This window comes from Plecotus auritus, assembly GCF_963455305.1.
Source record: "Plecotus auritus genome assembly, chromosome: 5".
NCBI classification, from domain to species: Eukaryota; Metazoa; Chordata; class Mammalia; order Chiroptera; family Vespertilionidae; genus Plecotus; species Plecotus auritus.
In genome coordinates this window covers 129441430-129456194 of record NC_137776.1, presented here as the reverse complement: position 1 = coordinate 129456194, position 14765 = coordinate 129441430, and the positions used below count along the sequence as shown (strand labels likewise).

General features: G+C 42.9%; 1 protein-coding gene across 1 annotated transcript; it reads right to left on the bottom strand.

Moving 5' to 3' along the window:
- Positions 1-4331: 4331 nt before the first annotated feature.
- On the bottom strand, positions 4332-8057 carry LOC308248319 (spermatogenesis-associated protein 31D1-like; the record flags this gene model as incomplete). Its single annotated transcript, XM_080668295.1, has 1 exon — positions 4332-8057. One exon carries the CDS (start codon positions 8055-8057, stop codon positions 4332-4334), a length of 3726 nt encoding a protein of 1241 aa, XP_080524421.1.
- Between the last annotated feature and the right edge of the window lie 6708 nt (positions 8058-14765).

The window sequence follows — 14765 nt, the reverse complement described above, 5'->3', positions numbered from 1 at the left end:
TCTTAAGTTATAGAATTTTTCAAAGTATATGCTACTTTAATATCACTGACTTAGAATAAACTTATTGATAGTCATGTGGATTGTTTCTACCTTTTGGTATTATGAATGCTAGATACTACTGCTATGAAGATTTGTTTACAAGTTTGGTGTGGACATGTGTTTTCACTACTCATGAGTGTATTCTTAGAGGTGGAATTGCTGGGTCATATGGTAACTCTATGTTTGACATTTTAAGGAAGGACCAGAGCATTTTTCATAGTGGCTGCACCATTTTTCATCCTTATAAGCTATGTATGAAGGTTACACCTTCTCTGAAATCTCAGCGAGACTTATCTGACTTTTTTTGTTTTAATGTATTTTTATTGACTTCAGAGAGGAAGGGAGAGGGAGAAATAGAAACATCAATGATGAGAGAGAATCACTGATAAGCTGCCTCCTACAGGCCCTATACTGGGGATCAATCCTGCACCCTGCACATGTGCACTTGGACAGAATCAAACCCGGGACCACTCAGTCTGCAGGTCGAGGCTCTATCCACTGAGCCAAAATGGCTAGGACTTATCTAAGTTTTTTTATTTATGCCATTGTGTGTCTGTTGCTATCTTATAGTGTTTTTTTATTTCAGTTATTTCTAATGACTTATGATTTTGAGCAACTTTTCACCTAATATTTTCCTTTTAATGGCATTTTGGAAAGAAAAAGATAAGCAAGTGAGTCTGATCTACTGTGTTTAAGTCATTATTATGGGTGACAGGAAAATTTTTTCTTCTAAATATTTGAAGACATATAGCAATGTCGACTGTAGTTTTTTACTTCTATACATGTAGCATGTTAGTATAGTTAGTATAGTAAGGAACAGCGATACTGTGCACTGGATTTACTCTGTAAGATTACTTCTTGTATGGAGTTGAGAGAAGAATTCACTCAAATGACTCCTCAGCGCTGACTAAAAGGCAGATCAGAACTGATTGCCAAAGCCTTAAAGCTCCATGCTGTTTACAGCTCCATGTGGTGCATGAGTATGTTCCACACGTGATGAATATCAAAGGAAAAAGGGAGCTTGAACATGGGCACATAGCATATGTCTGAAAAATAGATGACAAGATGTTTCAATAGGCTTTTCCTCTTTATTGTAAAAATGGGATGTATTACACATACCAAATGATAATTGTGAACGTTGGGTCAGAGAACATGGGAAGATATATTTTTCTACATGCTCTTATGCATGTGTAAGCATTTCTGTGTTAACAAGCTTTAAAGAAATAACAGATGTTGGGTACCTCATAAGGAGAGGAAGGGGGCAAACGGACACATGGCAAGGGGGCATCAGTCCATCAAGATGGGAATTTAGCTCTCTCACAATAAGGTGATTTCAGAGTGTCATTCCTTTGAGGTGGGAAGGAAACCTCTTTCCATAGAAAATATGAAAAGAGAAAGGAAGAATATGAAAGTGTGTTTTCTTTTAAGTGTTTTGTTAAAAAGTTCCCTTCTCGTGGCTTCTAGAATATCTGTTGAGCAAGTGGGGATGACCTCAGTTTGAGGAAATTGAGATTTGAAACAGATTTGGGAGGATTTGTAGAGATAATCGACTAAGGCAGTGGTCGGCAAACTCATTAGTCAACAGAACCAAATATCAACAGTACAACAATTGAAATTTCTTTTGAGAGCCAATTTTTTTAAACTTAAACTTCTTCTTTTTTTTTTTATATATTTTATTGATATTTTACGGAGAGGAAGAGAGAGGGATAGAGAGCTAGAAACATCGATGAGAGAGAAACATCGATCAGCTCCCTCCTGCACACCCCCCACCGGGGATGTGCCCGCAACCAAGGTACGTGCCCTTGACCGGAATCGAACCTGGGACCCTTCAGTCCGCAGGCCGATGCTCTATCCACTGAGCCAAACCGGTCTCGGCTAAACTTAAACTTCTTCTAACGCCACTTCTTCAAAATAGGCTTGCCCAGGCTGTGGTATTTTGTGGAAGAACCATACTCAATGGGCCAAAGAGCCGCATGTGACTCGCGGGCCGCAGTTTGCCGACCACTGGACTAAGGAAACAGGGAACTAAGCACCATTTGTTTTCTTCTCATGAGAGTAAGCATAAGATCATTATTTGTGGAATGAATGAATGACTTTCAGGCAGTTCCGGGGTACTATTAGAATCAATTGTGAGATCTAATCTAGTAGTGATCAGTTACTTATAGGGAAACATTTCTGGAAAAACACAGAGTTGAAATTTTGCCAGACAAGAAGGAATAAAGGGAACTAGAAGAGGCCAATTGTAGTGGAGCTTTTTAATGTTAGTCACTAGATAGACCATCTAATCTACCTTAGTAAGGCAAAGAAGCCAAGAGCTTCATGGATTGACAGGGAGTGAGTGGAAAAAATGGAGAACCTGGATATGAAAAATTAACAATGGGCATCTATGCTGGAAGGATATGAGATGAGGCTAAAGGGTCAAAGGCCAGACAATATTATTCCTGATGGCAGAGATGTTCCTGTAATAAGCTCTGTGTCAGTAACTGCAGCACTGGGGTAGATGTAAAGGACCCTAAGATGAGATGACAAAGGAACTGTAAGGCTGGGTTATTGGCTGTTGTCATATGGATGTTCGAGCCCTCTACTGCCTGCTCACCTCTTCAAGTTCCCTGACTCGGGCCCCATTCCACCTTTTTGTTCCTACTAGGAATTTCATAAAAATCTGCATTTTTGTGTAATACCTAGCTTTAGATATTATAAGGCCAATGACGTGACTCTGAACAAAAAGTCTCTAGTGTGATAGTGAGAGAGGGCTTTGGTGGACACTGGCTGTTGGTTGATTGTTGTTTTGCTTTTTTCTCTTTCCACTCAGGATTCACAAGGCTTAGTTGAAGAGCTCCTGCAGTGCTCATGAGGACGCTCATTCTATTTTTGTGTTTCAGTCTGTACAGGTGGATTTGCCTTCCCTCCAGACCACTATAATAAGGGTGGACACGTGTATAGATTTGCACCCCTCCCCCAAAATGCATTCCATGGAGGTCCATGATAGCCCTCAAATAACTGTAACACCTGTGCATAATCTAGAACTCACCTCTGGCGCATGACCTGTAGGTGTTCTGGGGAGATTCATTATAGCTCCACCAAAACCATATCAAAGGTGGCATGTCCATCCCTGATAGGTGAACTGTACACACTAAGGGCAAGACCCTCTATATTTCCATCAAGCATGGATGGAAGGAAGGCACCAAGATCACCTTTCCCAAACACAGGGATGCCATGCCTGATGCCATCCCTGCAAATACTGCTGTAGTGCTCAGGGAAAAGCCCATGCCTTTTGGTGCAAGGCTTCAGTGTGCTATGCGGTGCTCTGACCAGCCTCAGCAGGTGGAGTTTAGGTCACTTAGAGGAAAAGCTGGGAGCAAGGGAGTTCCCAGTGTGGGGCTGATGAGGCATAAAACTTTGTTTGACCAGCAAGGTTATTTGTTCCCCTCTTCATTTGTTCTTACTTTCTCAATCACTCTAAGGCATCTTTTCCTTACTTTCAGTTTTATTTGCCCTGGGAGGTAGGTAGCTGCCTGATTAACATTTTTATCACTGATAAGCTGAGTGATGCTTTTCATTAGGAAAAAAGAAAATCCCTCAGCCTGAAGAAATACCCAGAGCTCAGAGATGGGAACCACTTCCCCAAGGTGTCGTTCCAGAAGGCATACTTCGGTGTAAAGGTTAAAGTATGCTTCCCCAAAACATTAATGCGACCCACATGAAAGATTTTTAAATAGTGTCTATGCTGTTCCGACACTGTATCCAAACCAGCCCAATATCAACTACAGTAATATCCCCCCAAACACTCCCATTCAGTGTTCACCCACCTGTGGGATCCTCTGATCACTGACTTCTAAATAATGATTAAGCCACTGTCTCTTCTTCACTGACACTTTCTGAAAAATATACCCATCCTTGATCTTCTTCAGATGTGGAAGGCCTGTGTTCCCTACTGCTGTAAAGGACATAAAGCATTCCCTGAAGGGGAAGGTGTGGGCTGCTATCCATGTTCATTAAGGTTAAGCTATGAGGTAGGAGACAAGAGCCCATCTCCGCAAACCTCATCAGGGAGGAAGTGGGCTTTGGGGGAGGGCACATGATATCTCTTTCTCAACAAGAGCTCCAGGGAATGGTCACTTTTGAAAGCCAAAGGAAGCAATCAGTAGGAGCTGAACTTCCTCCTTTCTTTCCCTAAGCACAAGCCCTGAGAAACCCTAAACCCATGCCCCCAACTCAGGACACAGAGAAGACATCACTATTATTACAGAAACATTTTATTAGGCAAGTCAATATTCCCCACGAGGAAGGAATTATTTGGGGGCGGGAAATGTTTCCCCCTGGAAATGATAGAGAAGCATTTTATGTCTAAATTGTGGAGACCGATTTTTGAAAGCAGTGCCTCCAGCAGTGGTGAGAACAGCAGGAGGCCCCTTGGCAGCTTGAGGCCTGCAGGTGGGGCTTGGATGGGGCACAGTCCCCTTGAGGGATACAGATTGGGAGTGCTTCTGACATACTTGCTGGCCCTTTAATGCCCCAGCTTTTGAGCGGGATCTGTCCTCATTCCCAGTATGTCTAATACTTGTAGATCTCTGGTCATCAGAGATAGCTGCTTGGAGGCCAGACTTCATATTTGTCACGTTGTGGAAGGGAGCCCTGCAGTTTAAAGGACGCCCCTGCATGGGCTTTACCCTGGCCTGCACTGCTCCCTTCTGCACAGGTTTCCCAAACTGCGCTGCAGAGGGAAGGGGCTCTTGAGGGCAGGTGGTAACTCCTGCATGCTGACGCCCCCGTTTCTCTTCTGGGAACTTCCCAATGTCTGACATGACTCTGTGGACTTGCGCGGTCCCAGTAAAGACAGCTCTGCTTTTAACTGGGCCTCTGCTCTGTGCAGATGATATGTGCCTTCCCATTTCCTGAGTGCTTTCTTGCATTGACCATTTGATTGCAGGACGGAGCCTTTGAAAAAGGCTCTTCATTTTATTTAGGAAAAGGCTATCAGGAGGAGCCTGTCCCTTCTGTGACAGGCTGTGGAAAGACTTGCTCCCAAGCATGTCCTCTAAAGCTGTGTCCTGAGAAGGAAATCTCTTCCCTCCAGGTTGGGAAATTCTCAGTCGTGCATCTCCTGCACCAAGCTCTTCATATTTGGGGCCTCTACGCTTTGGGGAAGGGCACACGATATCTTTCTTTACTGCAGGTGGGAAATTCTGATCTTGGCAGGACCTTAATGCATTCCTGGGAAGCCAAGGTTCCTGCTGCTTCTCCATCCTGACTGTACTGTCCTCTGAATGGACATGCAACACCTGGTGAACTTCCCTGTTCACACAGGAGACATACTTGGCAGGAGTCAGGGAGGCTTTGTAAGTCAAGCTGTCTGAGTCATGGGACCTGTCCAGGGGTTGGCCTTGGGCCTGGCTATGCTTCCTGCTCTCCAACTTCAAGTTCATCTCAGCAATTAGTTGCTTTCTAAGTTCTGATAAGTTAGGAGCTGGATCTGATATTTTAGATGGTGGGATCTCAGTAGTCACAGTGGTGTCTCTGTTTTGCTTTTGGGATATTCCTGGCTTGCTGGTTGTTACAGACTGAAGAGCATAGAGCTCCTCAGCCCTGGCTATGTCCCTGGGCACGGTGGGCATGGAAGCAGGTTCTGCTTCATCCCTATTTGTGGCCTCTTGCATTTCAGTTCTGTCAGTAGAATTCACACTCTTATTCTTTGGTGCAGATTCTCTATTTGCTTGCCTTGCAGGCAGCTCTGAAGGTTGAATGTTGCCTGTCAGAGAATGACTCTGACTTGTTTTGCCATGGATGGTGTTTGTGACAGGCAGAGGAGGTGGTTTGGCTTCCAAAATTGTCTGAATTTCCTCTGAACGTCCTTGGTGGATCCCCTGTCCCTCCTTGTCCACAAGTGAGGTGGCAGGGAGATGAAGATTCAGGACGGGGGCTGAATTTTCTGTTCCCCCTTTTTCACTGTGAAGACCCAGAGGCATAAAGGCCCCAGATTCGGTGTTTACCTCAGAAATCTCTTTGGTTGAGGAGGAAGAGTGAGGATTGATCAAGGCATGCGAGGTAATGCCTTTTGATTTGAAGTCCTCTGTGGATTCAAGGACTTTGGCAGGGAGGCCCCCTAATGTCTTCACAGGCAAGTTGGTATCGTTGTCTTCCAGCATCTCTGGTGCACCCGCCTCAAGGAAGGAAGGCTCCTGGGACTTGTTCAGACAGTAGTCCCCACCCACTGATTGTGGCAGACTTCTCTGTTTAATTTCCCTGTTGGATTCTACAGAAAGTGTATGCTGGATAGAGTGCTGTGAACTCTGCACAGTCCCAGGTAGGTGACCCTCACTGATTTCCCCAAATTTTTTGCTCAGATGTACTTTCAGGAAACTTACCAGTTGTTTCTGATTTACATTCTGCCTTATCACTGTCTTCATATCAAAGTCATTTTCCACATCCTTATCTGAAGCACTGTCAGAGTCACTCAACAAACCTTTTGGATAACTAGCTAAGCTGTTTGTCTCGTCCTCAGACAGCTGAAACATTTCTGAGCCCTTCTTATAGAAGTTTGCTGATGGGGTGGCTCTATTTAGAATTTTACTATCCTGGGCCTTATACATAGAGATCCATGAGAGGCCATAGCAGCACTTTGGCTGAGGTATATCTGAGCAATCACACCTAGGCTTCATGAGTGACAGAGACTCATGGATCCTGCGAGGCAGGCCCCACCGGTGTTGGATGAGCCTCTTTCTAAGGTGATGCTCAAATTTCTTTCTAAACTCAACGCTGAGAGGAAACTCGAAATGATCAATGGAGATTGAAATATGGGCCTTGGAGGGCCCACAGTAAGGAGAGGTGGGAGCTGAAGGACAGCAGGCTTCCCAAGAACTTTGAACCAGAGACGGTAAACCCCACAAACCTTCCTGTTTCTTCTTTAACACATTCCATTCCAGTTCTTCAATATCAGATGAGGTGAGACATTCTGATTCATTCAGGGGTGTATGGCAATACACTCCACAGACTTTAGTCTGGTGTATGAGACCAGATGGTAGGATTGGGAGTGGGGATTGAAGGTGGACCAGGGGTTGGAGCTGAGTGAGAGGTAAGTAATGGCATAGCGGCAGAGTTTGAGGCAGAAGTTGAGGTTGGACCTTAGGCAAGGATGGAGGTAGGAAATAAGGAAGTCCTGGGGATTCTTGGCCTATAAAGGCATTTGAGATGCTATTGAAGATTGAATAGTCACCTGAGACATGGACATCAGAGAGCAGAGACTCACTGTGCAGAGATGGAAGACCCCAGAAAAGCTGGATAACTTCTTGCTTTAAATTGTCCTCCCAGGTCTTAGGATATGAGTGCTGCTCTACTGAGTCATGCTCATCAGGGCTGAGAAAAAAGAGTTGTGTAGGATCTGTAAATTTGGCTGCAGAGTCTTCCACAGAAGAGATCTTTGTAGAATGGATGTCAGGCAACTTTTGATGGAAATCATATTGTGTCAAGGTTGAAGAGAACAAGTGTTTGGTTTGGGGTGGGGAATGGTGTCCCGGAAATTCGGATTCTGAGGGAGAGGAATGCTCTAGAGGTAGAGTTTGACACGATGGTGAGGGTGACAGAAAATTACCCAAGGCAGTAACTGAGTTAGAGGAGCAAAGAGAAGGGGTTGGTGGGGAAGGCTCAGACAGAGGAGTTGGTATGAGTTTTCCTGGAGGGATTCCTGGGAAAGCAGAAGACTGATGGAATGAAGGCTCTGTCACAAGAGCTGTCACCGGAGCTGTGGAAACCACAGGGGACACAGATGGAGTAGAACCTTCCAGAGCCTTTGAGAAAAGCCGATTGATTTCAGCAGTTGCATTGTTACATGTGTCACAGGAGGGGTCTGGACATAAAAGTTGACGAAAGTGAATGGAATCATGATTCCGTCCCAGGGGGCTGCAGGAGACAGGAGGTAAAATGATGCAGCCAGGACCACAATAAAGAAAGGAGGACCTACTGGCCTGGTCAGGGTGGGGCCACCTGAAGCCTGCTGCCCCTACACATTGGTCCACATTCATGACTTCACAATGCACTCATCCCAAGGCATTCACTCACATTCCCGTTCCTATGGCAACCCCTCCCATGACTAGGGAAGGCTCCACTGAATCCCTAGAATAGCAAAGGTCAGGCACTAGATAGTTCAGGAAAAAGGAGAGAAGACTATTCACCTTTTCAGGAAAGAAATCAGCTCCCTTTCCTCCTCCACTTTGTTGTGGTAATATCTCGAATCTGGGAAACCAGGAGAGTGAGTTACATGTAATGAAGGTAGACATATAGGGAATACACAGGGGTCCTTTAATGGGAGACAATTGGGATATTAGACTCTGAAAGCCCCACGAATTATTAAATGAAGTAAAATGGTCAATGACATATCAATAAGGTTCCCATGTGTGTGTTGCTTAATTGATAAAGTAGTTTTATGCGCATTATCTCATTTGATGCTCAAAACCACTCTGTGAAGTAGAGAGGCCAATGGTCACAACAAATAAGATTCTGATCATCCTGAAGCCAAACTACTTTCTCAAAGTCAGGAGACAGAACTTCTGACTCTCAACATCTACTGTGCAACACCCATGGCCCGGGTCCTTCATTGCTTCTTACTCAGGGACAGCAGAGCAGGGAATCTGAGAAGTGTCTCAGGTTCTGTATTTTCATGAGCCTCTCCTCTGAAGGCTCTGATTCATGAGAGGGACTATCTACCAAGTGACATAGAGATCATGGCAAGGAGAGAGAAAGGATAGCCTTTGGGGAGCTCAGATGAAATAAGCAGAACCTTACCTTCCCGTGTCCCACCTTTCCTTCTCCTCTTGACTCTGCCCTGACGCTGAGAACAAAAAGGAAAGAGTGAGAGGTTGGGACTCATTTCTCTCCTCCTCTCCCTAGGAAACTCAGCATTTACTATCTAAGAATAATGGCTCTCTGAGCCAAAGGCATTTAATCTAATAGAACATTGTGTTCCTTTTACCAATTTTTAAAGTTTTAAAATGTATTAAATTTTTCTCCTTTGAAAAACTCCAAGAAGAATTTTGTCTTTGAGGTCCACACTTGATTTTCTCAGAGGTCCTCTGCTCAAAGAGGGCATATAATCTGAGGCCTACAGTTGCTTCTCTGTCCCCTCAGATAGGACCCAGTAACCTGACATGGTGCTCAGAGGCTCTCAGAGACTCAGCACTGATCAGCCCAACACAAAGCCTTGGTTAAGTGATGCCTGACAGGGCAGCATGACTCAGGATGAAGTGCTGGTTAACTCTGATGTCCTACAGAGATCCCCAAGTCTCTAAATAACTGGATCCAGGACAAGGGAATCACTATGCTTGGAGCCAGAAACCTGTCACCACACCCAGATGGTCTGTGAGCTTCATATGGAAGCCTGAGTCCTCCCTGAACCCCTAGCCCTGCCTGGTCTCTTCCCCTAGAAGAGTGATGTTTGTTCTCTCCTCAGATGTCCCATCTTCAGTGTCTGTCTGTCTCAACCAATGTCATTTAGAATGTGGAAATTGAAATAACAAGAAAGAACTCTGTTGAGGCTTGCTCAGGGTTCCTTACCTTCGGTGTATGTTCATTATTCCAGAAGGTTGGGATTAATGGAATTCCCATGAAGAAAATGAAAAAAAGGAACAAGCTCAACACCAAGATGGAAATTATTTTGAGGTCACTATATAAACATTCTGAGCAGAAGCTCAGATAAAACTCTAGTAGGCTATTCAGAAATAGACTGGGTCCCATTTTCTGAATCACAAAGCTGCTTGAAACCACTGAGCTCTGAGAGTGCAGACTCTTGATTTTATAGCCAGGCCTGCATCACAGAGCGCTGTGGAGTCACAAAGGGTTTCTGAGAGTGGGGGCAGGTACACCTTCAAGAGGGTGTGTCCACAGCCCCAAATTAGTGCTCTGCTTGTTTCACCTGTAACCCAGATATTAGCTGGGTCCCCTTTAATGTTGGAAACCTTGACTTTGGTCTCACCAGGTCCACTACCTTGCAAGTATGACATACTCTCTGGAAATTTTGCTTGTGCCTAGACATTTACACTGAGGATCATATACTGCATATCCTCAAATCCAACTTACACAAAGTCAGGTACAGAACTAAAAAGTGTTTTAGACTTCCTTAGTTTTTTGAATGTTTAATAGCAATTTTTTTTCAGTAAGTTATAAATGAATAATACCAGTTTAAAATATCATCCTCCCCCAGGAATACATCTCACATATTTTACATATATCCAACCCCTAAGTTCTGTTATAAAGCTCTCCACAGGACATTTCAGGCTGCCATGGAGGTGGCCGAGTTGCTGTGTGGCCGAGTGTGATCCCCACACAACCACACGACTTCTCAGTTGAGGTACATCCCCACACAGAAGTCTGGTCCCAGATATCAGACTGCACTTGGTTATATTGTCTATAAGAAGGAGTGTTTTCCAGAATCTCTGCTGGAATAACGTGCTGCTGTTTAAGGAGGCTCACTGGCTGTAAGTCATTAGTTTAGGACTCATATGTTTTCAGTTTCCTAGGGACAATCCTCAGTGCTCTCTCACTCCCATCCCTGTTACTATCCCTGGGCTGAGCCACATGCGTACAGCTGTTCTCAGGGTCCCCAAAAGGCAACTGGTTCAAATGAAAAGGATGTAGCCTCTCAGGGCTGTCAGCACCCCATTTACTTAGTGGTAGACAGAGTATGCTTACTTGTACTCATGTTGAGTCTCACTGAACTCTCACCATCGTGGGTCCACAGAATTTCTGTGCCTTGGGGCTTCCCAAATGCTGTATGTGAACGGAAAGGCAGGTACTGATGTAGCACGCAGCCCTACTGCTCATGCACATTCTCCATTGTCTCCTTGGTTTCACTGGCAAACCTGAATTTTAAGGTAAAATTGTTAAGAATCACAAAATGCTGGCAGTGCAGCATTAAACCCAGCACTGAGTGCTCCTGAGTGTGTCCCCTGAGTGACAGCACAGGTTGTATTCCTGTGACCTGATCTGTAGCTTCTTTCCTTGCCTTGATTCACACCATGATCTTATCACATTCCACTGTGTGAACTTGAGGGTGTCAATAAACCTCTTGGAACCTCAGCTTTCTCATTGGTAAGATAGGAATGCACAAAGTGCTTATTATCAGCTTTGGTATAAAGCGTTTGTTCTGTGTCTATCATAGAAATGGTCAACAGAAATATAATGTGAGTTAAGAAAGCCAGTCCCATATGTACTTTTAATTTTGTTACCAGTCACCTCTGTAGAGCTCATTCTGATTTTTTTCCTAGGTCTTTGCTCAAAAGTAACCAACACGTAAAGCCCTTCCCTGACTATCCTATCGCTCATCGGGAACATTCTAAGGTGGCCCCCATGATCTCCACCCCCAGGTGTACTGTCCTGAGCAGGTGGAAACTGTGATTCAATGGGATCCAATCCCCATGATTAGGTTATTTTTTAAAAAACTTTTTTTTAAAATATATTTTATTGATATTTTACAGAGAGGAAGGGAGAGAGATAGAGAGCTAGAAACATCGATGAGAGAGAAACATCGATCAGCTGCCTCCTGCACACCTCCAACCGGGGATGTGCCCGCAACCAATGTACATGCCCTTGACCGAATCAAACCTGGGACCCTTCAGTCCGCAGGCCGACGCTCTATCCACTGAACCAAACCGGTTTCGGCTGATTAGGTTATTAATACTTGACTCTGAATGGAGATTATCCTGGGTGGGCCTGACCCAATCAGAGTAGCCCTTAGAAGAGGAAGAAGCAGTTATAGTAATTTTCCTTCTGCCTCCATGAGTTCTACAGCTGCAGGAACTGAAATCTGCCAACAAACATCAGTCTCTGATTAACCCAGCCCTGCATGATTCTTTGACTTCAACCTTGTGAGGCTTCAGCAGAGAACCCAGTGAACGCTAGGCATTGATTCCTGACCTTGGAAAATGGGAGATGATGTTTGTGTGTCACTGTAAGCCACTAAGTTTGTGGTGATTTGCTATCAGCAATAGACAACTGATATGTCTAAAATACACTCTCTACCAGCATTCTCTGTTCCTCTTTCCTGTATTATTTTCCCTCAGAGCATTTTGCTACCTGAAGTTATATTATGCAGTTATTTCCTTGTTTAGTCTGACTGTCCCACTGGATTATAATCTCCACAAGGGAAGGGACTCCGGCTTGTTTACTACCGAATTCCCAGCTCCTTACAGCAGTGCTTGGCACACAACAGGCACTCAGGCCATATTTGTTGAATGAACTCATAAACAAACATGTGTGTGTTCCGTGTTTATGTAATTTAAAAACAATTCTTATAGGTGTACTTCAGTTCAAGCATACTTGGCCTGGGAATCTTAATTTATGTGTAAAAAAGAGTTTATTGTTGGTTCTTATTTTCTAAAAGAATATAAAGTACAAAACAACTCACCAAATATAAGACTTAAGTGCAACTTTTTAGGAGTAGATGTATTGCAAGGTATGCCTGGAGGTTTAACAGCCACATGGCAGTTTCTTTTAAGAAATGTTACTGTATTTTAACATCAAACATATGGGAGTAGGACAGAAGACAGATAACTTGTTGAAGGACATCTCAGTTAGAAAGTGTATTGAGTGGACTGAATGATCAAAGTGCTACCAATGCAATTTAATGGTTCACACCAATAAAATTACATTAAACATATTTCAGTGATGGCAGTGCCCAGAACAATGTAATGGGTTACTTAAAGTTGTTATAATGGTGAATAGCTTTGTGAATTAAAAGTTATATCCAAATGAAAATGGACAAAATAAACTTGCTAATACCCAGTGCTCTCCCCTAGGTGTTCATTTGTGATGCTCAGTGATACACTGGGACACTCATTTTCATTTATTTTTATGAGGAGCAATAGAACAGTTAAAACTACAAACAAGACAAAGAACACACATTTTCTCCCCTAAGGAGGTACTTCCCATTGCGGTGCAGCCAAGAGAGCTGTCTGCTAGGGAGGAGTCTCTTGGCATCATTGCCTTTGGCCTGGGGTGAGGACTCACAGGTGGGTGCCTTCTACTGGCCACACAGCTATGTCCCCTTCACCTCCTGCAGCGTGCCAGCAGCAGTGCCGTGACAGCACAGATTTGTCCTGAAATCCTGAGACATTTCTCACATAGGAGGTGGAGGTTTCAATGGAAACAGACAGTAGGGTGGTGAAAACCTGGGGAGCAGGGTAGATGTTGGGTGGAGAGGGATAAAGGAGGGCATCTGTAATACTGTCAACGATAAAATATGTATTTTAAAAAGCACAGATTTTGATATGTTGGCTTCATGTGTTACTTCCTGGGCTACCTTGTTTAGCCTGCAGCCATGAGGTGTAGGGGGCGCATGGAGTTCGTCGATATAAGGCAGCCCTGGGGTGGAGCAGAGCATCCGTGGAGCCCTGACTATGAACACTCGTTCCTCGTTCCATACATGATATAAAGTAGTTTCTTTTCCTCAGAAAAAAATAACCTCCTAGAAGAACAAAAGTGTCCTGCAAACTTTTAGGAAAACGGGAGTGTTGTCTTATCTGAGCAAAAACTTTTCTTTCATGAGCATCCAAGTAGTTCTCATCTGCAAGTGGAGATGAAGAAACCTGACAGACACTAGCTCAGCCAGGTGATCCAGGCTACCATTACCAGTGAAGGCATGTTGGTATATATACACTTGATATTATGTCATGATAGCAGCTTACTTTCTTCTGTGATCTTCCTCCAAAAATCTCATAATTCCAATCCAATCATAAGAAAAACAGCCAAGTCCCAAATAAGGTACATTCTACAGACTACCTCACCAAAAGGTGAGGTTTGTATACATACAAACACATATACACCTATATAAAAATACATATTTCCATACCAAAATTTATGTATATATGTATGTAGGTACATATGAATGTATCTACAGTATAATAATAAACCATAGGATTTTATTTTTGCTAAAGAATAGATAGTTGAATAAAGTTAACTAATAATAAAATATGCACAAATATTAAAGTTATGATAATTTTATATTAAAGAATGATTGGTAAAAAGTGATTTTAAAACAATTGGAATTTCTGTAATTTTGTTACATCCTTTGTTACAAGGTTATTATAATCCTCTCAATGATAACTCTCTAAAGCACCTATAATTTCTTTTATGCTAAACTAAGTTGTACACTTTTTATATTAATATTTTTGTACTTAAAAATTATGGCTGATTTTCACATCATTAAGGTCACATATTTTGCAAATAGTTATAAGCATGCCCTCTGTTCTATAGTTTTTACAGTGGAAAATCTACCCTAATAAAATTCATTTTCTTCAATAAAATAATGAGTGGTATATATCCCCTAGTCAAACTACTTTTGTATTAAATTAGAATCTTGCCCAAACCTGAAAAACATACCATAAATATTTTGTCAACCTTATACATAAAATACTTGCATGTGTGTGTGCACCCACACACTCACACATACTGAGAAAAAAAACAACTATTTTTTCTAGTTGTCTGTCTATGTTTCAAAGAGGTACTAAAATGGCACTATTTCTATCTTTAACTTGTCTTTTCTATTTGGAAATTGGTCACATAGGCAAGCAATTTCCTATGTGGCATATCCTAAAGCTACTAATACCATTTCCACATTTTGTTCCATAATATAATGCACTCTTCATAATGCTGATATTGATTCATAACATTAGACAACACCTGACCTTAATAAAAATAATAATTGCTACTAAATTTTAATTCAGTATATATGGCTACAA